The 21,615-nt window shown below is 47.5% G+C and overlaps 2 protein-coding genes across 2 annotated transcripts in view; both read right to left on the bottom strand.

Moving 5' to 3' along the window:
- Positions 1-31: 31 nt before the first annotated feature.
- Positions 32-3,871, bottom strand: tbc1d7 (TBC1 domain family, member 7). The gene is made up of 8 exons (XM_042111935.1): positions 3,543-3,871; positions 3,073-3,201; positions 2,857-2,937; positions 2,375-2,562; positions 2,052-2,189; positions 585-730; positions 318-444; positions 32-200 (listed from the first exon to the last, which is right to left on the bottom strand). Exons 2-8 carry the CDS (start codon positions 3,182-3,184, stop codon positions 114-116), a joined length of 879 nt encoding a protein of 292 aa, XP_041967869.1. The 5' UTR covers positions 3,185-3,201; positions 3,543-3,871; the 3' UTR covers positions 32-113.
- A 3,442-nt stretch (positions 3,872-7,313) lies between these two features.
- Positions 7,314-21,615, bottom strand: part of LOC121677597 (desmoplakin-like) — a 22,402-nt gene continuing 8,100 nt past the window's right edge. Inside the window, exons 12-24 of the mRNA XM_042056408.1 lie at positions 21,295-21,449; positions 20,801-20,927; positions 19,227-19,413; positions 18,041-18,300; positions 17,627-17,805; positions 17,186-17,324; positions 16,591-16,784; positions 16,244-16,406; positions 15,859-15,942; positions 15,538-15,645; positions 14,537-14,635; positions 13,072-14,403; positions 7,314-11,244 (exon numbers count right to left, since the gene is read on the bottom strand). Of these exons, the coding sequence (XP_041912342.1) occupies positions 7,987-11,244; positions 13,072-14,403; positions 14,537-14,635; positions 15,538-15,645; positions 15,859-15,942; positions 16,244-16,406; positions 16,591-16,784; positions 17,186-17,324; positions 17,627-17,805; positions 18,041-18,300; positions 19,227-19,413; positions 20,801-20,927; positions 21,295-21,449 (6,285 nt within the window). The 3' untranslated portion in view covers positions 7,314-7,986. The remainder of the gene's footprint in view (positions 11,245-13,071; positions 14,404-14,536; positions 14,636-15,537; positions 15,646-15,858; positions 15,943-16,243; positions 16,407-16,590; positions 16,785-17,185; positions 17,325-17,626; positions 17,806-18,040; positions 18,301-19,226; positions 19,414-20,800; positions 20,928-21,294; positions 21,450-21,615) is intronic.

The following is a 21,615-nucleotide window of genomic DNA, read 5'->3' as shown; positions in this document are numbered from 1 at the left end:
TGTGCTTTATATAGATGACAGTAACACAGACAATTGTTTCCTTTTCTCTCTTTACTAATGCAGATGCCAGTTCCATGTTAGACAATGGCACAACAGGTTTGTGTGTGTATGACTTATACTGAATGCATGGGTGTTCCACAGTATTTGTGCCACAGGTCTATGGCTTTGGTCACAATGGCGTCTGTGTTCTCCTGAGGCATCTACAAAGAGATACAGACAGAAAATGAGTCCACCATATGCAACAGACCGTCTGGATGCTTGAGTGAAACTGCAGTGTATCATGGAAAAACTATATGTGTGTGTGTGTGTGACCTCACATTGCACAGAAAGTTGGCCACGCCCTCAGGCTTCGTGCCCATCAGCATGATTTTGTAGGTCAGCAGGATCTCCATGGCAACAAAAACAAGGATCTTACAGGAGCCACTTATCACTTTGTCCCACACTCTGCCAGCCAATCACAAACCAGCACACGTGAGCAGCCTCAGATACCAACAACCTACTTAAAATCATTAATAGTAACCAGAAAAAGTATTTTCAAAATATTTGAGTGGTCTGTATGGAAGTGTGTGTGTGTGCTTGCATACCTCTGCAGACTGGTGTCCGGCAGGCAGCCAGCAAAGCAGCGCTGGAACCAGAGAGAATATGGCAGGGTTGCCAGGCAACCAGAGGAACGCAGCTGAGTCAGCAGAGCGTTGTCCTCCTGAGACAGGAAGTGCTCCAGACTCTTTGGCTGAGAGAACGAGTGAGAGGAATCAGAGTTAGAGACAGAGAGAGAGAAGAAGAATAATGACAGACAGATGTTCAGAGAAGGAAAGAGGAAAAAGACATGAGCTGACGAGTAAAAGTATGCAAGCACACTTAAAAGTTACTGTTTTTCTGCAAGCACACTTAAAAGTTACTGCTCTTCGGTGGAGGGCCATGCCAGATAAGTACACACTTAATGAAAAAAGCAGGAGAGTAATGTAGTAGGGACCATGCCAGATAAGTACACACTTAATGAAAAAAGCAGGAGAGTAATGTAGTAGGGGCCATGCCAAATAAGTATACACTTAATGAAAAAAGCAGGAGAGTAATGTAGTAGGGGAAAGCACTTAAGGCTATTACATACTCGCCACTCCTGACCGGTAGCGCGACAATGTGACGTCAAAATGACGTAGATCTCTCTGGCGCGCCAGGATTTTGGCCGGGTAGCGCCAGGTAGCGCACCACTCTATTTTTTTCAGCTGAGTGTGCCAAAGCGGAAACCGGAAGATGGACTAGTTCGAGGACAAGCGAGAGTTGCAGTTCAGAGGACTGTTTTGTTACAGTCGTGAATTTTTAATAGTTTGTTGGATAAGTTAGCAAAGTTACCAGTGAGATTCGCAACACATGGAATTAAGAGGAAAGAATAGAATAGATTTATTTTCAACCAAAGGATATCTACTAAGACCTGAACAAAATCTCTTTACATTTTAGAAAATTATACAAACTCAGCCAGCTGCTAGCTAGCTAGCCAGCTAACTAAAATGTTTAAATTATTAAGATTTCCCTTGGGATGAATAAAGTAGCTATCTAAATATCCATCTATCTATCTGCACACACCTTGGAAACTAGATGGTAATGATGGTAGTTGTGAATAGCAGCAACCGAAAGTACCATCACAGAGGCTAGCTTTTACCATAGACACTGGCTTTTACCAAAGATTGTTGCTCCGCCTTAACAATCTTTGTATTTTACTGCCATTGACGCCAATGCTACGCGACATCTCTGTTCAGGAGAATATTGCAACTAGTGTCGTGACCACCACGCGCGAGTATAAATGGTTACGGCGCTACTGCGACGTCACATTGTCGTGCTACAGGTCGAGAATGGCGAGTATGTAGGGGGCTTTATTGTTCTACTCATTTGGATGACGGCGATGCTTTTATCCAAAGCGACTTAAATATGTCAATTATGACAAGGGCAAGTCTCCCTGTGGCAGCTGGGAATTGGACCCAGCTCCTTAGCCACTACACTAGCACCACCTGTGGGAAGAGCCAGACCGTTTACATAAGGTAACCATACATACTCACCAAGTGGGGTATGGAGTCTCCAAACTTGTTGTGGAACTGACTGACGAAGTTCTTCACCAGCCAGTAACAGTCCACTGGGTCATCCACCAGCTCCTCCATGGCATGGCCTATGGCCAAGAAGTCCTCATCCACATCATCCTAATACAAGCACACAAGGAACAGATCAAATTTACCCACCTCTCCTTTTTGTTGTTGGCTGACATGTCAAGTACAGCTGATTTCCAGTGTTGTGTTACTAAACATGCATGCACGCAATATGCAATCTGCAAAACCATAAAAAAAACATCTCTCTCTCTCTCTTTCTCTCACTCACTCTCACTCACTGGGCTTAGTTCACTGCAGCGGGGCAGCACTTGGTTCTCCAGCTGAAACATGCGGAGGTGGAGGTCTGTTAACGGTGTCATGTCATTGACGAACCGCATGGTAACCAGAGCCCCACGCACATCCTCATACTGCTCTGCCCGGTAACGGGTAACTAAGGAGTGAGAGTCACTGTGGGGAGGGAGGATACCTAGGAGGACACACACACACACACACACACACAAAAAGGGCATCACATTATAAAAAAGAGAGGAAGACAGAGTATTCTTTTAGCACACAGACACATACCACTGTACTGGCACTGTATCTCTTGTACCTTCATTCATTGCTGTGTCACTATAAATGTGTCAGCTAAATCACTACATGTAAATGTAAACATACAGGAAAATAGCCTACATTTTTCCTAAAACCTTAGCTTCAAATAAATGCATTAACACTTCTGTGAAAATGATCTGTGTTTAAGTGCTTGTGTGAGCATTTTTACCTAGCAGTACTTTCCACACATGGATTCTGTACATTGAAGGCAGAGGAAACCTCTGGCAGAAGGTGATCAACTTCTCTGTGTCTAAGAAGAGGGATAGAGAGTGTAACATGAATCACTCAATAATCAATGCTAGACACGCATGTGGCGATGATTGTGATGATGATAATGATGATGCTGGTGATGATGATTAAGTTGACAGTGTGATAAGGGTCTTACCCAGTGGGTTGTCTTTCAGCAGAATCTCCAAAGACTTCTTCTCCTCCACTCCTCTGAAGCCCACCTTCTCATAATACGCGGAACGGAAGTTCCGCTGCGGATCCTCTGCCATGATCGCACCACCCCCTACTACACAAAGGTAAACATTCAACTGTCAGAAGGGGCATGAAGACCACTGGCGGCCACCTACTGGTTGTTTCCAAAAGATGCAAACTAATTCGAGCCTGTACTGAATAATTTCGTACGTTTAATGCTTGCGTTCTCATAGCCTGGCTCCTAGCTTATCCGTCAAGAAATATCTCAACAATAATTTCACACAGAACGCTGGCTGTTGAAAGTCAGAGTAGCCCAGCCGATGTAGGCCTACTTGTCACCGACTGGCTAATTTATAAATATAAACATATTAGAAACATGTTCCTAAATAAGTAAGTAAGACAACAGTAAACCAGGATCATACCATACTAACTTACAGTTGCGTTTTGGAACGGAAGAACGCAGGCCTTAACACATCCCCGGAGTTTCCTGAGCACATGTGAACCCGAAGAAGTGGAGCATTGGACGGGTGAATAATAATCACCAATTCAATCTACGTTTTTACAGCCCTAGAGCTTAAAATTCCCTGGAAATACAAACGGAACGTCAGACAGTATGTTCATTCGAATCGCTTTCCATAAACTACCGGCATTGTGTGTGTGTGGCCATTGTAACCACTGACTAACGTGCTTCCTGCTCAGACCGTCGACCTCCTCCTCCTCCTCCTCTGCAGTGCTTCACACTTGCCAGTTGCCATTGTTGTTGCATTAACTTCCACAGGCAGATGGGGTCGCCAAAAGCCCTTTTTTGGCAGAGCTTTAAAGAAGAAAATGGACGTATAGAAGCATATTCATAAGAGGAATTAGGCTACACGCTAATATGACATAATGATTTTCTAAATCCAAAAGCTAATCACAAACAAACACCAACACAAATAAATGAATAGAAGAAGCATGTGCAGTGCTTTGTTCTATTTGCTCCATCCATCTGATCCAAATAAAAAATGTGTTCAATAATCCAATTTTCTTTTTTTTTAAACTGGTCAGCAAATAGGGCCTAGATAATTGCAACTATTTTCTAAATGTGTCATTAGTCACGCAAGATAAAGAAAACAGAAACTGGATTGGAAACAAAAGTAAAATTCAGTTAATATTGGATTTTTGCCAGGTTTTTTTTTACTGTTTTTGTTGGACTGGGGCCGGGGGAGGGCTGATACATATTGCGGTGTTGGTAATCACATTTTATCAGCGGATGTAGAGATAGAGGGCTATCAAACACAGTTCAGCTTGCATCAAGGTGCCAAGCGATTGATAATGTCAGCTCGAGATCAGAACCTTAGATGCAGAGGGAGACATTGCTGCGTCCTGACACTTATGAGTAGGCCTATGTGTTCTAGCCTATGTTCTGGGAGGCTTTGAAGACCTACATGAGCATTACCAATGGACTTGAGCCCTAGCCTACAGGCCAATGTAGGCTATTTGCTGTTGAAATTAATAACTGGATACACTGATAAATTAGACTCACTGTTGTGTCTTCGTTTAGCCTAATGAAACCTAGTCTAGCGTAAAGCGTTAAATAAGCAAAAATGCCATGTCAAACATAGCCCGGGATAGCCAAGACGTCGATGGCAAAGCATTCTGCTTTGGGGAATTATTTGGTATGGCATGGCCATGGTATTCAAATATAGGCTAGGGCCTACTGTAGATATGTTCAACATAGGCTGAAAGTTATGTTTAATGTGCCTTGTTTTAGGTATTAATCTCTAAAGTAATGTCAAAATCACAAACAACTTCAGGCGGCGCTCTCTTTCACCATCTAGCCTGGCCCAGCTAGATGGTGTTCTCCCCCCGGTGCTCGTGGTTCAGTCCAACCACAAGGGCCCAAAATTGACGCATCATTTCAATTTTTAACTTCTGAACAGAAAACCGTAACTGTGCTCAATTGAAAATCAAAATAAGCAACGATAACCCATTTACTGTGCCGTCCTAAAGAATGGATAACGGATTTTAAGCCTATTTTTATATTTATTCATGTGAATTCTGCAAATAGAACATAGCACTGCAAAGCGTTACACGTGCAGCACAACACAGTGAACTGACTTGTCTACTTTGTTTTTCTCAACAACAAAAAATTATGTCATTAATTGCATCTGCTGAAGAGACCCTTATCATTTGTGTTTTATTGCTGTTTATAGGTATAGGCAATTATATGGGTATTTAACACATATCTGGTAGATTTTCTGTGCAGTGCGTATAAAAAGTATTCACCCCCTTGGATACTTTCCCTTTTTATTGCTTTTATAAATTGAATCATCGTCAACATAATTTGGCTTTTTTTAACATGAATTTAGGCCTATTAGATTTCCTATTGCCTTTGTTTGTTAAATCAAAATATAGGCTATTGTAAGCACATCAAAGCGTGATTATGATTGTTCATTGTGCTGGTCTAAAACGTTGAGAAGAGAACCTTTGCCTTTGTGAAGCATTTCATCATCTCACCCTTTTGACAATTTATGTAACTTAGTGAGGGTGATGCCTACCAAATAATCTATATCTGTTTAACAACTTATTGTGTAATAAGTTGTTATTTAGTAGGCCTACACTTTAAACCTGAATTCTGCGCTTCTAACAAATGATTAAATTTCACCTTGTTGTTGAGGATGCAAGTTTATGGACACAGATTATACACAGTTATATAGACAGATGTGTGCCTCTCATGTCCAACATATTCATTTAGGCACAGGTGGACTCCAATCAAGTTTTAGAAGCATCTCAAGGACCATTGACACACAAGTATGATGCACCAGAGCTCAATTGCAAGTGTCATAACAAAGGTTCTGAATACTTTACTGTAAATTAGATATTTCAGTCTTTTAATTGTTTTTATAAATTTACAAAACACTCTAAACACCTGCTTTTTTGTGGAGTATTGGACTATTTTGTGTAGATTGATGTGTGAAAAAAAAAATCCATTTTAAGATGAGTCTTAAACAACAAAATGTGGAAAACTTGAAAGCACTGTAATTAGCTGATTGAACTTTAAGGATGATTAATTTGTTAATTTATTATTTTTAATTTTTTTAGCATTTAGCATTTAGCAACTCTATAAGTATTTATTTTAAAAATTAGAGGAGGTGTCATGTACTTTTTCTTGTCAACAAAACAACTTCTAAAGCAGCCATAAAAGTGCCACTGACAAAAGAAAGAGCTGTGCATTCCATGCATTTTGAGCATTTCTGCTTTTGGGATTTTATGCCTTTAATCAGACAGGACAGTGAAGAGAGTGAGAGGAAGGCAGTGGGAGATACGGATGGGGTAGGACTGGTAAATGACTCAGGACAGACTCACCCCCGGGTCCCCCACAGGCACTTGGATCCAAATGTCGGATAGGCACTGAAGGCGCTTGCACTACGATGCCCCTACATCTTTTTTTTTTGCCACAGGCTTCATGGATTCTTTCATGCTTGAGGGTTAGAACACTATAAACAACCTTAAGCCTTCTGAATGACATCACTGTTCTAGGTCTCACTCTCCAAGCATTTCCGGGTCTTGAATTGACAACAATGACAGCTTATTGCAGCCTAAATGACCTGATGGCTCTGTAAAATAGGGATTATGTCTGGGATTTGTCTAGATTTGACTCTTCAGTTGTCAACATTCCATTGTTGTCTTGCTTAGCATCCAGGGATCATACCCAGTCAGGGATAAATTACTGAACGGGCCTACCGGGCTCAGAGGGCCCTGACCAAACCTCTTTACCCTGATATCTGAATGGGGTCCATCAGTCAAATAACATGGGTTATGTTATGTGATTTGTCTTAATAGAGCCCTTCAATCATACTGTATAGGGGTTATGTTATTCACCCATTGATATCTGAGTCAATCAAACAATACAGGTTATGCTATGTTTACGGTTAAGTGTTCATTGAAATTGTTGAGTTGTTGTTACTAATGTTAACGTTAGCTATTATGAATATAATGTTATCCGTCAGTAAGTTCATGTTAATGTTTCTGTTTAACGTTAGCTCTGATGTTTTCAAATACCGGTAGGTTTATTAAGATGTGTGATAAATGCTTTGTAATTGGCATCTGTTTTCATAGCAAGACCTCTTGAATCAGCTGAGGTTATGTCATATTTGTAAACCTCAATCTGTCCATTTTTCCACGTACCAACTGCAAATCAAGGCACAGACTCACAAAGTTTTTTTTTTATTTTTTTATTAATGATGAAAAGGCTAAAGTCATAAGTAAGCAATTACACCGTTAACATGGCACTGAGGTTATTGTAAGATTAGGGATCAATTCAGCACCAGGGTTTAAAAAAAGTTACTTCACCAGCCTTCACCAAGTCATGCATTGCACTTTCATCATCATCATCATCATCATCATTGCTGTCATCATCACCATTATCGTCGTCATCATCAGACAGATGAGACCTAATTTGTTCCCAAGCACACACCCATTTCACACCCTCTGCACCTTCCACTTAATACCGTATTTGGAAAAGATCAAAATAGAGATTTATACTGTGAAAAATACTGAGTTTCTCTCATATAAGGTTATTGCATAGAGATGCTGAACCAGAACCCAAACTCCCATTCAGCACAAGCTGAACTCTTCCAGCTAATATACTAGTTAACCGCAGGTGCCTGTGTGCAGAAGCTCATTACCCCTAATATACTGAAGCAAAAGCAGTTTTTTTTGGCTTGAAGCGCTGGCTAGCAGTTTAAACTAGGTCCACCACATGAGGTCTACAGCATTATATCTTACTTTGCATGTAGGCGGCAGCAAGGCCTCAAAATCTGTGTGTGTGTGTGTGTGTGTGTGTGTGTGTGTGTGTGTGTGAGCATGTGTGTTTTGTTTGTGTGTGACTGTGTACGCTTCAAGGGCTAGTTGTATAGGAACTAGAGCTGTAGCTGAAGCTGGTATATACGGATGAAGAGGAGGAGGTGAGGTCAATGCTGCCTTTACGCGAGCCCGAGCGTGACCCCGTACACGACCCTGACCTGGACCCTGGGGTGGACGAGGGTTTTGCGGCTGGGAGCATCATGATGCCCGTGACCTCCTCCAGCAGACAGCGCTCCAGGGCCTCGGCGTAGGACAGCTTGAGGCTGGAGCGCGGGCAGATGAGGCAGCGGGCGTGCTGCCGCAGGTCACCCAGCTTCTGGGCAGAGCGTGGGTCCACCCAGCCGCGGGCCTGCGCCTCCTCCAGGCTCCGCCGGCAGCCCTCCTGTGGGTCCCACAGCCCGCCCGTGGCCTGCTGGAACTCCAGGAACCGCTGGCCGGCCTCGTGGGGTAGCCAGCGCTCCTTCACGGCCTCGGCCACCGAGAGTCGGCGCGTGCCCTGCGGCTCGACGAAGCCCACGTAGGCCTTCTGCGCCGGGCGCAAGCGGGACGCCAGCTCGTCCGTGATCAGGCCCATGCGCTGGGCCTCCTGTAGGGAGAGGCGACGGCCAGACGATGGGCAGACCAGACCGCCGGTGCACGCCTGGGCCTCTAGGAGGCGCTGGCCGGTGAGGTTGTCCAACAGGCCGCTGCTCATGGCCTCGGTCACACTCACCCTCTCCAGCGTGTCTGAGTCGAAGATGACCCCCACGGGGCTTCTCTCTCCTACAGTCGCTATGGGCGACGCCAGGTTGACTGACATGCTAGTGATGCGGCCGGGGGAGAGCGGTGCCTGCTCTCCGGAGATGAACCTGCCAGGACTGCTGCTGCTGATGATGACCGAGGATGTGGACACGGTCTGAGATTTGATGTGCGTCATGGAGGATTTAGGCGGAGAGGCGGAGGTGGTGGACACAGAGGCAGCAGAGGCTGCAGATGGTGTAGCTGAGGAAGAGGGTGCGGAGGCAGCTGAAATCCTTGTGCCAGAGGAGGAGGAGAAGTTGGAGGTGGTGGAGACAGAGGCAGCAGAGGCTGCAGATGGTGTAGCTGAGGAAGAGGGTGCGGAGGCAGCTGAAGTCCTGGTGCCAGAGGAGGAGGAGAAGTTGGAGGAAGCCGAGGTCTGTGTGGAGGTCTTCAAACCAGACGATGACGTGAGGCGCTTCGTGCCATCGCAGATGGCGTCCACTAGTTGCGCTAGAGTGATTTTTCCGGCGCGGTACTGATCCAGCTGGGTCTGTTTGATGACGCCCTTCTCCAGCAGCTCCTGCACATCGTACTTGAGACCCTTGGTTTGGTCCATGATAACCAGCCGCTTGGAGCCGTCCGCCGCCGTGATGGTGATCTCTTCCCACTCGCACTCCTGCTGCGCAAGCTCCACGTACGTCTCATGGTCTATGAGCTTCGCCTCGTATGCTTGCTTTACGGTCATCTCTCGTCCGCTGTCGGGGTCGACAATCACCACCCTCCGCTTCCTGACCGTGTTCTTCTGGCTGGGCACAGTGGCAGGTAGGAGCAGCAGGCCGGTCTTGGGGTCCTTCTGGCCCTCCTTCATCAGCTGGGTGTAGCGGAGTTTCTCCTGATTGTTGGGGTCGGTGGGGTCACTGAATCCCCAGCTGATAGCCCCTTGTGCTTCGAGCGCCTGACGGAGGTCATGGGCCAGCAGGCCACGCTGGACTGCTGTATCGGGCGGGATGCGGACGCTGAGCAAGGGGTCAATAATGCCCACGCTGCTCAGCTGAGCCCCTAACAGACGCAGACCGTAGCTCCTTTCCACCATCCCACGCTGCAGGGCCTCAGAGAGGCAGAGCACAGGCCCACCTCCTGGCTGGCTGTAGCCGGTCACGGCCTTCTCAGCCTTCAACAGAGCCTCCTTATACTCTGCTCCAACCAGCCCCTTCTTGAGGGCCTCCTCCACCGTGTAGCCTCGGCCGTCTCGTGGGTCCATGATGAACCCGCAGGCGATCTGAGCCTCCAGCAGCTCCAGGGTGGCTTCTTTGCTCAGCATCCCCACCTGCTGGGCCTCCTGCAGCGTAAGAGTGCGGCCACTCTGCTGGTCGGTAATGCCCGCCACGCAGCCGCACTCGCGCAGGTAGGCGCGCAGCCGCAGCTGGATGTCGTCCAGGCGCAGGCGGCCGTCCAGCAGGTGCTCCAGGTCTTCGGGCTCCAGGAGACCCACGCCGACCAGCTCCCAGACGGGGACATCGGCTCGGAGACCCTTGACACACAGAGCCGCCTTGGTGGGCGGCAGCAGCAGGTGGCCGGTGGAGGGGTCAGCGACGCACGTGTCCTGCAGAGCGGTGTAGGTGCACGGGCGCTGGGTGAGAGGATGCAGGTAGGACGCGGGTTTGGTGTTCAGGACGGTGTACATCTCCTTGTCCAGCAGATTGCGGTCGGTCGCCAGGTCGCGCGGGAGGAAGACGCTGAGCCGAGGGTCCAGCACGCCCCCGACAGCCTCCTGGGCCTGCAACAGCTGCATGGTGATGGCCTCGTCTCTCAGCCCCCGTCGGTGAGCCTGCCCCACGCCCAGGCGCTGGCCAGTCCCTGGCTCACGCACGCCCAAGCAGGCGGACTCGGCCTCCAGTAGACGCTCGCTTGAGCAAGGCGGCACCAGCCCCGTGGCCTGCCCTTCCTCCACCCGTCTACGCCGCTGGGGGTCCACTGTGGGGTCCATCAGCCCGCCTGTGGCTGCCTGGGCCTCCAGCAGCCGGACGGCACTCTCGCGTGACAGCAGCTTCTGCCTGAGGGCCTCGGCCAGGGTCATCTTGCCCTTGGGTCCCGCTGCCATCCCGGCGATGACCCTCGCTCCGCGCAGCGCCGGCTGCAGCTGGGCGTCCACTTGGTCCACGCTGCGCTCGCTCTTCTGCAGTTGCTCCAGCGCCGGCTGCTTTAGCAGGCCGCAGTCGTGCAGCTGCTGCGCGCTGACCGGAGCGCACACGCCCTGGAACATCAGGGCGGCGGGGTCGCGGAGAGGCCGCAGCTCGTCGGTCTGCGTGTTGATGTGGCGGACGACGGGCCTCTCCTCAAGCTTCTTGATGCGCAGCAGGAGTTCGCTCCTCTCCACCTGAAGGCGCTTGATGTCCGCCTCGCGGGTGGTCAGTTGGTGCTGGAGGGTCTCCACCTGCTGCTGGAGCTTCTGGTGCAGCCGCTGGGTCTCCTCCAGCTTGTTCTCCAGCTCCTTGACGCGCCTCTCCAGCGCCCCCTTTTGGCTACGCAGCTCAGCGCACTGCTTCTCAGAACGCTGCAGCTCAGCAGATGTCTGAAGGAAAGAGGGAGTGAGGAGACAGCAAGAGGAAAAAGAGAAAGGGAAGATAAATTATCCCAATAATTCTACATCATCATCATGTCTGTATTACAAAGACAATGAAAAATGGTCAGAGTTACCTTTTTACATTTCAGTTACATTTTTGTAGTGTTTCACAACATTTCTAAGATGTGAAAGTGTGTGTGTGTGTGTGTGTGTGTGTGTGTGTGTGTGTGTGTGTTAAAATTGCTGCTGAGTAATGCAGATAGTCATCAGGTCTGAATTACCACAGGGTAAAACCTGCATCCATTCATTTCCGGCTTTTGTCATGGCATAACAAGCAGGATTTTCCACTGGCAAATCCTAACCTGCTGCAGTTTGAGTGGACCTGGTATGGCATGGTATTGATGAGTGAACCAAAGAATACATAATATTTCGTCAACCTAAGGTGTAACTACATACTAATATTTGCATTCAAGGACCCTAACCAAGTTTGCTTAACCAAAACTAGTGCGCACAGGTCAAAAGAGCTATAATAGTGTCATAATCCAATGAAACTGAATATCTTTATTGTCATTGTATGTAAAACACATTTTAGAGTGTATATCTTTTTATCTGTGCAAAAACAGTTAAATTAGATGTACCAAAATATGACCACCGCCCAGTCCTGCACATTCTCTCCGCAAAAATAAATCTTGTTTGTCAATATGTCTCCATAACACTTAAAAGAGCCTATAAACAGATGAATCTTGTGAAATATAAAGGACATCTGAAACAAACTAAATAATAATAAACAATAATAAACACAATTATAAGACCACTCATAGGGGTCTAGAAGTGCTGATCCCAGGTCTCTGGCCTCGATGGCCTGTTCCTAGCGAATGCTTGCATCAGACCCTCGCACACCCACTCTACATTTCACACAGTTGTGTTGTGTGAGCTCCATAGTTGAATGGAACATTCTATCAAGTGTCTGCGTGCCAGAAATTAGTGCTGAGGGTGTGTGTGTGTGTGTGTGTGTGTCACAGCATGTCATAGCCATGAGGCAGGGTGCTAATTAAACAGCCATCAGTTATAGCCGTGAGGCATGGTGCACTCAGTACCCTGTGGTTGAGACAGTCACTGAGAAAACAGTGTGCCACACCCAGAGGATGACAATGACATGTATTTTCTCAAGATAACCCAGAGGTAAGTCAGATCACTCGTTCAGATAAGAGCTAAGAACTACAGCTTTATGGGGGGCACTAACAGCCCAAGTACCCACGGGGACCCGGGTTTGAGTCATTTCCCGATCCCACCCCATCTCCGTGGCCTACTGGTTAGGGCTTCAGGCTTATAACCGTAGGGTTGCCGGTTCGATCCCCGACCCAGTAGGAAAAATGTGGGTGGGGGAAGTGGTTGAGCACTGCTCTCCCATGCCCACATCCACGGCTGAAGTGCCCTTGAGCAAGGCACCTAACCTCTCACTGCTCCCTGAGCGCCGCTGTAGCAAGCAGCTCACTGCTTCGGGTTAGTGTGTGCTTCACCTCACTGTGTGTTTACTGTGTGCTGTGTGTGTTTCACTAATTCAGGGATTGCTATAAATGCAGAGACCAAATTTCCCTCATGGGATCAAAAGAGTATACTATACCCTCTCCAACTGTCAATCTCAAAACAAATGACTTTAAATAAAAAGAACCACAGCTTTCTGTTCAGGTTAGGTCTGGATTTGACAAAGTCAGTGGTGAGTCAATTCAACCCTGCTTACTGTATGGAGCCTCCCCTGCCAACCAACATCATGCGTTGTACATAAAACAACAGAAGCTCAGTGACCTGTACTGTATGACTCATGTATCTACATACCGTGCTGACTTGCTTCCTCAGCCTCTCCACCTCTTCCCTGAGTTTATCTCGCTCTGCCGAGGTCTCCTTGAGGAGGCGCAGGTGCTCCTCGCAGGCCATCTTGCTGGTCTTTATCTGCAGCGTGAGCTCGCTGATCCGCGTCTCCTGCTCCAGCTCCCAGCCCTTCCTCATCTCTCCCTGCTGGAGGCGCAGGGTCCGGACCTCTTCCTCCAGCTGCAGGCGCTCCTTGCTGAGCTTCTCCGTGAGGGCCTGGAGGCGCTGGATCTTTGCCATGCTCTCGTTCAGCAGCTGGGTCTTCTCCTCCAGGAGGCATTGGAGCTCCTTGAGCCGCTGGTTGTCCTCTCCGGTTTGCGCCTCCCTTTGGGCGAGCTTCAGCATGAGCACCCTCAGCTCCTCTTCAAGGCTGGCTACCATGCTGGAGGAGTTGCCCTGCTCCCTCCGCAGTCGGTCCAGCTCCTCCTGGCGGGCACGCGCCTCCTCCCAGGCCTCCTTGAGCTCGGCGGCCGCCTCCTCCTGGCTCCTCTGCAGGGCGGTGAGCGTGACAGTGTACTCCTGCACCGTCAGGGTGCTCTGCTCCAGCTGCACCTCCACGCGGCGCCGCTTGCCCTGCTCCTCCTGGGCCGCTTTCCTCTGCAACTGCGCCTCCTCCTCGGCGCGCTTCCGCCGCTCCTGCTCCTCAGCCAGGGCCTGGCGCAGCCTCTTGGCCTCGTCTTGCGCCTCCCTGTTCTCTGCCTGCAGCTGCTCCTGCTCCCCCTTCTGCTGCTGCAGGAGTAGCACGTTGGTCTGGGTGACACTGATGCGGGACTCGTAACTCTCATGCACCTCCTTGAGCTTTGAGCTGTGCAGCTCCTGCGCCCTCTTCAGCTCCAGCTGGGCCTCCTGGGCCCTCTGCACCTCCTCCTGTAGCTGGAGCCGCAAGCGTTCCGCCTCCCTGTCCCTGTCAGCCATGCTCATCTCCAGCTCCATCCGGGTCTTGCGTGCTTCATCCAGCATTCGCTGGCTCCTCCGCGCCTCCTCATCCTGCTCGCCCTGCAGTTCGCTGTAGCGCTCCTCCGCCAGCTTGCGCTTGCGCGCCTCCTCCTCCAGCTGGAGCTCCAGGGACTGAATCTTGGACAGCAGCTCCTGCAGGCGGTCCTGGGAGGAGCCCAGGTTCATGGCCTGGCTCCTCTTGGCCTCCTCCAAGGTGAGGAGCTGGTCCTGGGAGCGCGACAGCTCCTCCTCCTGTCTCCTGCTCGCCTCCTGGAGCCGCAGGCTCTCTGCGCTGCGCAACGCCAACTCGTCCCTAAGACGGCTCAGCTCCTCCTCAAGGAGATCGATCCGTGTGCCACGAAGCTGGGGAGTGGAGGGGAAGGTTACGAGAAGATTTGGTGTTTTGGTGATTTGGTATTATATGTAGTATTGTGTGTGCGTGTGCGTGGGCACATTTGTGAGTGTGTGTGTGTGATTTTTTTGTGTAAAATTGTACCTTCAGCTCCTGCATGTTCTTCAGCATCTGACCCAGGTGTTTGTAGAAGTCGGAGGAGCTAGTGAGCAGCTCTATGTAGCGGGTCTGCAAGGTGGAAACCTGAGAGAGAAGGCAAAAACAAAAACATGAAACAAGGGCTGCACCCAGGGTTTTTTTTTCCTTGCAGAAAATTATACTTGACATAAAATATTCACAGTATATCTCCTATATGACACCATGGGTATGTTCTGTATAATGAAGTGTGTGTGAGTGTTTCTTACCTGTGTAAGAGATATGTGTGCAGGGAGCGATTTGTGAAAACAAACAGAGCGGGGGATGGGGGGTAGGGTGGTGTGTGTGTGGGGGGGGGGGGGGGGGGGGTTATATAATATGTGATATTCAGCATATATCTCCTCACCTAATGTAAGTTGCATCGGACAACCTGTTCGTTCCAGGCTACTCTACATGGAGTGTGTGTGTGTGTGTGTGTGTGTGTGTGTGTTCGTTCTACATGGAGTTGTCCTCCATCCTACCAGCTCAGTTGCATCGGTTCTCAGATTTTGAGGGTTCTACAATATTAGGATATGCTGCACTGAATCCTTCTCTTTTCTTTAATTTGTCCAGCTAACTTTTCCACTGAAACTAGCCATTGGTTACACAGTCTGCATTCTGAAATGTCGTGCATGACCTTTGGACAAAGGCGTCTGCCGCAAATCCCATAACCATAACCATAACCATGATCAAGGCCAAATGAGTCATGAGTTATTATTTACTAGACTGTTCTCACGTTGCAGCGCTTTACTTACAGTATGTGAAGTAGCATTAATCAAGATGAGTGTGTGTGTGTGTGTGTGTGTGTGTGTGTGTGTGTGTGTGTGTGTGTGTGTGTGTTTGTGTGTGTGTGTGTGTGTGCTAGTGTACCTCCTGTGTGTGTGTGTGTGTGTGCTAGTGTACCTCCTGTGTGACTGTGAGAGCTGGGGACTGCCCTGTGTGTGTGTGTGTGTGTGTGTGTGCTAGTGTACCTCCTGTGTGACTGTGAGAGCTGGGGACTGTAGCAGGTTTCTTTTAATGGGGATGTTCAGTAGTGTCTCCAGGCCTGCACCGTAGGAGGCCAGCTGCAGCTCATAGTCCTGTGGAAACACACACACACACACACACACATACATACATTTGCACATTAATACGCGCACGCACGCACACACATACACACACACACACACACACACACACACACACACACACACACACGCATGGTTGTTGCTTGGTTTTTGACTGGCTGCTAAGGGAAATCCCCAACCAATACCACCAAGAATCCTGTGTATAACTGAAAAAGTCATAATTACCTTGATGGAATTCACCAGGTTGTCTGCGTCCCTCTGCACACATTCTACTGTTCCTCTCTTCCCCAAAATCTCAGAGTTCAGCTCCTTTCATACAAAATACACAAGCAGTGATTAAACACAAACTCCCAGTCACTGACACATTAATCACAATGACCCAAGTGACCTCAACTGATCAGTGATCTGAGAAGAGAGACTTAATTTATTCATTTAGCAGACACTTTTATCCAAAGTGACTTACATATGTATAATATTACAAGGGCCTTGCTCAAGGGCACAACGGTGGAAGCCAGGAATTGAACCCACAACTTTTCTGGCTACTACATGCTAGCCCAGCTCCTTAGCCACTATGCTACCCCCACCCAGACTACCTCACAGGTCATCCTACCTTCTGCTTGCTGAGGTACTCTGTCAGAACAGTGATGTCGTCCATCTTGGTAGCGCGCATGGTGTCGAGACGCTGCCTGGTGTCACCGATCCAGTCGCTGAGGCCCGAGCTGGACTGCAGGTACTGCCGGAGCAGCACCAAGTAGGAGTCCAGGTCCATCACCCTGTGAGGAGGACATGGAGACAGATGGACACCGACATGAGCAGGATGGACAACCCCAAAGTATCAAATTCAAAATGAATCTAAATTAATATATGAAATAGTCAAATTTGGCATTTTCAACATTTGATATGTTGCGTATGTCCTTCTGAGCGAGACTGAGTGATGGACACAGAGGAGTGTCTTGCCTGCTGCTTATCTGGTTCTTGATGCGGAGCCAGCGGTCAGAGAGCTGGCTGACTTGCTCGGCATGCTGGGAAAGGTCGATGTCACACTTGTGGATGGCAGGGTCGATTAGGTTATTCAGCTGCTGTGCTTTCTTGAGCTCTGCTTCCATGTCACTAAGGACTGACTCCTTCTCCCGAAGCTCTGCCTGCATGGCCTAAACATCAAGACAATAAAACACCATATTACACACACCACACGACATACAAATAACTACATACACGTTTCAACTACATACACATTTTACACATCACTGCACACTGGTATAATATTATGGCATTATATTATATTATATTATATTATTATAATATATTGTTTATTTAGAGAAGGAGTTGACGGTGAAACACATTGTTCGTTCTAAATAAACAGCACCTGGGATCAGAAGACAGCCAATGAACAGGTATTTTGTTTTCTTAGAACTACATACACATATTAAGGTTAACAACACACTAAATGAAATACAGTGAAATCTACACAGAATATGAATTCAGCATTCCTATGACCTGGATGTCATATCAAAACAGCTCTTGTTGCTTGGTGCTGGAGGAGATACTGTACCTGCAGATCACTGCTGTCCTGCTGAACGATGTCGGGGTCCAGGCTTGTGGTCTCCCTCTCCGTCAGGCGAGCTTCATACACCTTCACTATGTCCTCCACCTGCAGCTCCATCTGCTGCAGGGAAAACACCACCTCACATCTGCACGCAGAGACGCAGATGCAGGACACAGAGGCAGGACGCAGATGCAGGACACAGAGGCAGGACACAGAGGCAAGAGAAAGGAGAGGAGGGAATGAGATAAACATTGGAAAAGAAAGGGACAGAAGAGAGAGAGAGAGAGAGAGAGAGAGAGAGAGAGAGAGAGGAAGACGAGGTTATGGACAGAGATATTAATAAGTTTCTAATTTACGTCCCAATCCTTTTATCAATTTGATGTGTGTGTGTGTGTGTGTGTGTGTGTGTGTGTGTGTGTGTGTGTGTGTGTGAAAGTGGACGTGTACCTATCAAAATAGGCTCTGGAGAAGCCCTCCAGCAGGCTGATGCGCTGGTTGATGTGGCCCAGCTCGGAGCGCAGGAATTGGACTTTGTCTTTGTCCGTTATCCCCTGCAGCTGCTGGAGGATCAGCTGCTTCAAGCGCTCGTACTCTGCACGTACTCCATCCACCTTGCGCTGCACACCCTTCATACACACACAGAAATACACATAAATTATTATACGTATACAGGGAGTGGGTGAGCAACATCATGAGCATTTGAATGTGGATATACTGCATACCTATGAGAGTGTGTGGATATAGTACACACATATGTGTGTGTTAGCTTCAGTAGATGTGTGTGTGTGTGTGTGTGTGTGTGTGTGTGTGTGTGTGTGTGTGTGTGTGTGTGTGTGTGTGTGTGTGTGTGTGTGTGTGTACCTGTAGCTGTGTGAGGTGAGCAGTGCATGTCTTTCCCACTGGGATGTGCAGGTACTGGGTGAGCTGGGACTCTGCCCCCTCCAGCCTCAGACGGAGCGCGCTCAGATCACTCAGAAGGGTGGAGCTGACAGAGGTCACGACCTTTGTCTGCACAGGCACTTGCTTTTTCACTTCCTGCTGTACAAGCTTGACTTCCTGCTTCCTCAAATTCAGCTGCTGCTGCTGCTGCATCTGCTGCTGCTGCTGCTGCTGCTGCGCACCTATGGAGAAAAAACATTTAGTTAGTCATCACCAATTAGTATTTAATTAACCACAATCAATTACTGTAACCATTCAGGAGAGTTAGATGCCTGGAAAAATCCAAACTCTGGTGACTCTCGATTGGGAAACGTTTACAAAACTTGCATCGCAACGGGCACTAACTTTGAAATCATTGGTCCAGCCTTACCAATCACATTGAACAGAGATTCCTAACGTTGCTTCCTACTTCGACTAAACTTTACAAACTAGCAATAAACAGCATCAACAGTCAGGAAACAATGTATGTGGGTCTACCTTTGCTGAAAATACATTTCTGCATTATTCCAACTGCATTTTTTGATGCTTGCAGGTGTTGCTTCTGTTTATCACAATAATTAAAAAATCAACGATGTGTCAGAAACTGGAATGACCAAAACCTAAGGGATTGTTCCGGACAACTCATACATGCCTTTTGTATAAACATAACCAAAGGCATTCAGACATTCTGGGGTCAGTGTTTACACACAAGTGTGTGTGTTGGGGTAGCTGAATAGCAAAAAAAAATTACTGCGTTTCATTTGAAGAATGCTACTGATTTACAGTCAAAACTGACATGTAGTAACTTTGACACTGTCCCTCACAGACAGAATGGCTCCAGACAGTACGAGGGGTTGATGGGTGTCTGTGTACAGTGCTAGTTTGCTTAGGAGGCTTGCGCAGTAGGCGCAGTAGAGTTCCATGTGTATCTTGTTTACCATTCTAAAGGCTAGATTGCACAAAGGACAGTGTGTGGACAGTGTGTGCTTTCTTGTGTATGCACAGGAAGTGTGTGTGTGTCTGTCTCTGTGTGTATGCATACATTCATGAGGCCTATCTGTGTGTTTGTGTATGTGTGTGTGTGTGTGTGTGTGTGTGTGTGTGTGTGTGTGTGTGTGTGTGCACTCACTGTAAGTGGGCAGCTGTGTGACCAGCGTGTCGTAATGCTGCTGGGCGTGGGTGTACTGTGACTCGATGCTTCTCTTGTCCTCATCGGCAAACATCTGCGAGCCGAGACAGTTCTGGCGGAACTCCTGATAGTGCCTCTCCAAGCTTCTGATGATACTGTGGTACTCCTCCGGTTTCATCTGATACAGCTGTACGCACACACACGCACACACATACATGCACACACACACACACGCACACACACACACACACACACACACACACACACACACGCACACACACACACACACACACACACACAAAGACACACACACAAACAAATGGGTTTAAGACTTTCTGCTCTCTCTCTCTTTCTCTCTGTCGATGCTTTCATATTTCAAATTTATTTATTTAGTTTATTCATGAGTTGTCCTCTCCCAAAGCCAACAATGATAACAGCTGGAGTACCTAAGCAAACAAGAAGGATAATAATTTAGCAATATGACCTTTGTTATCTATAATCAAGATTATTGAGGCTGCTTAACTGAGTCAATAAAAGCCACAGAAAAACAAAGAGAATTCTGTATTATCATGTGTGTGATATTTTTTTATATATTAGTGAGAGTGGACACTTATCGACTACGGATCTGATAAAGCATTTATCAGAGCATTCAACAGGTCGGCAGATAGACATTTCATTTCTCACATGTTACTGTTCCAACAACAGATATGTTTTCTTTTGTGCCATTCTGCCAGCCTTAAAATATACAAACTCCAGAAAGTCGGCTGGACCTGATGGTCTTGACTCATCTCTCCTGAAACGTAGCACTTTCTGATATTACTGCCGAGCCATTATATTTATGTATAACTTATATTTTTTATTTGTCCTTGGAGCAAAATATTATTCCTGACTCTTGGAAAACAGCACATGTAACACCCCTGTTAGAAGGTGGGGATCTCACCTGTGTTGTGCTCACTGGACTCTGTTTATCATTCTTGGCTACGTTTTATAACTAAGACTGGGTACTCAAAAGCACTGCAATGTACTGCATATAAAGTACACTGCAATTTACTGCATATACAGTACATCTGGCTGGCTTCCACTCTCAATACGTAGACAGCTCCGTTGGCACGATTTCATTTATAATCTGGTAATTCATATACTGTATAATCCTCAGGTCTAACAATATCATCATTTTCAATGTGCCAACTGTGAAGTCTGAATTTTGTAAGACATTCTTTTTGGTATAATGATCCCCCATCCTGCAATGCTCTTTAAAAACATACACATTCAACTTTCTGATTTTAAATTTTGTGTTGGAAATGTTGTATTGTATTATACTTGTTGTATTTGTACTTTGTATTGTGTTTTTAAGTTGTTGGTTGTGTATTCCTTCTAACTAGGTGCTGCTGTTCTTAGGCTTATTTGGATAAGGAACTTCTGTCTCAGTGTGACTAATTGTGACTTGATTAAACAATTTAAAAGCTGATAACGGTGCATACTATCTAAGCAAGGAATTTTAATGACCGACTATCAGCTTGAGCCGATATGGCGCCACGCCACAGCAGAGCTACGGACAGACGCAGGTGAGTTACCATAGTGATGGTGAGGCTTCTAATGCGGTTGATGTCCTGGATGCAGTACTGCCAGGAGATTAGGCTCTTGATGTTGATGTAGAACTGGCTCCACAGGGACTGGATCGCCTCGTAGTACTGCTCATTCCTGCACAACAACAAAGCAAGTGTGTGTGAGTGTGTAAGGGGTGAATGTCTGTGTCCGTGGAAACCTGGGTGAAGAGTATATGGGCTGTAAGAATATGTGTGTTTGCTTGTCTTCTACTTGCATTGTTTTGGCCTCATCGTGTACAAAGGGTGTGTACACCTGTGTGCCTATATTTCAGCAGATCCCATATGTTTGTGTGCCTGTTTTTGTATGTATGTATGTATGTATGTGATTGTGTGTGATTGTGTGTGTGTGATTGTGTGTGTGTGTGTGTGTGTGTGTGTGTGTGTGTGTGTGTGTGTGTGTGCGTGTGTGTGAATGAGTGAGTGAGTGAGTGAGTGAGTGGTCGCGTGGTCACAGATCTTACTTGCTGGCCAGGCTGATGCTGAGAGGATTCGGGGGAGGCACCAGCAAACAGACGGAGGGCACGGTCATGTCCAGCCCCCCTGGTCCGGTCACCAACCACTTACTGCGCTGGGTGTTGTCCTTCAGAATGCCCTCATCGCCCTTGCAGATCACTTTCTGCATGTTCACACACACACACACACACACACACACATTCAAATGCACACAGAAACACATGGACATATGTGGTCAGATACAAAACAGACAACAAATATGTTCTGAGGTTGTTCTGGGGTGGACATAGCTTTATGCTGTGACTTTGTGCCCTGTTGTTCTCTCTGCC

This window comes from Alosa sapidissima, chromosome 12 (genome assembly GCF_018492685.1).
Source record: "Alosa sapidissima isolate fAloSap1 chromosome 12, fAloSap1.pri, whole genome shotgun sequence".
Classification (NCBI taxonomy): Eukaryota; Metazoa; Chordata; class Actinopteri; order Clupeiformes; family Clupeidae; genus Alosa; species Alosa sapidissima.
This window is presented reverse-complemented; position numbering and strand designations above follow the sequence as displayed.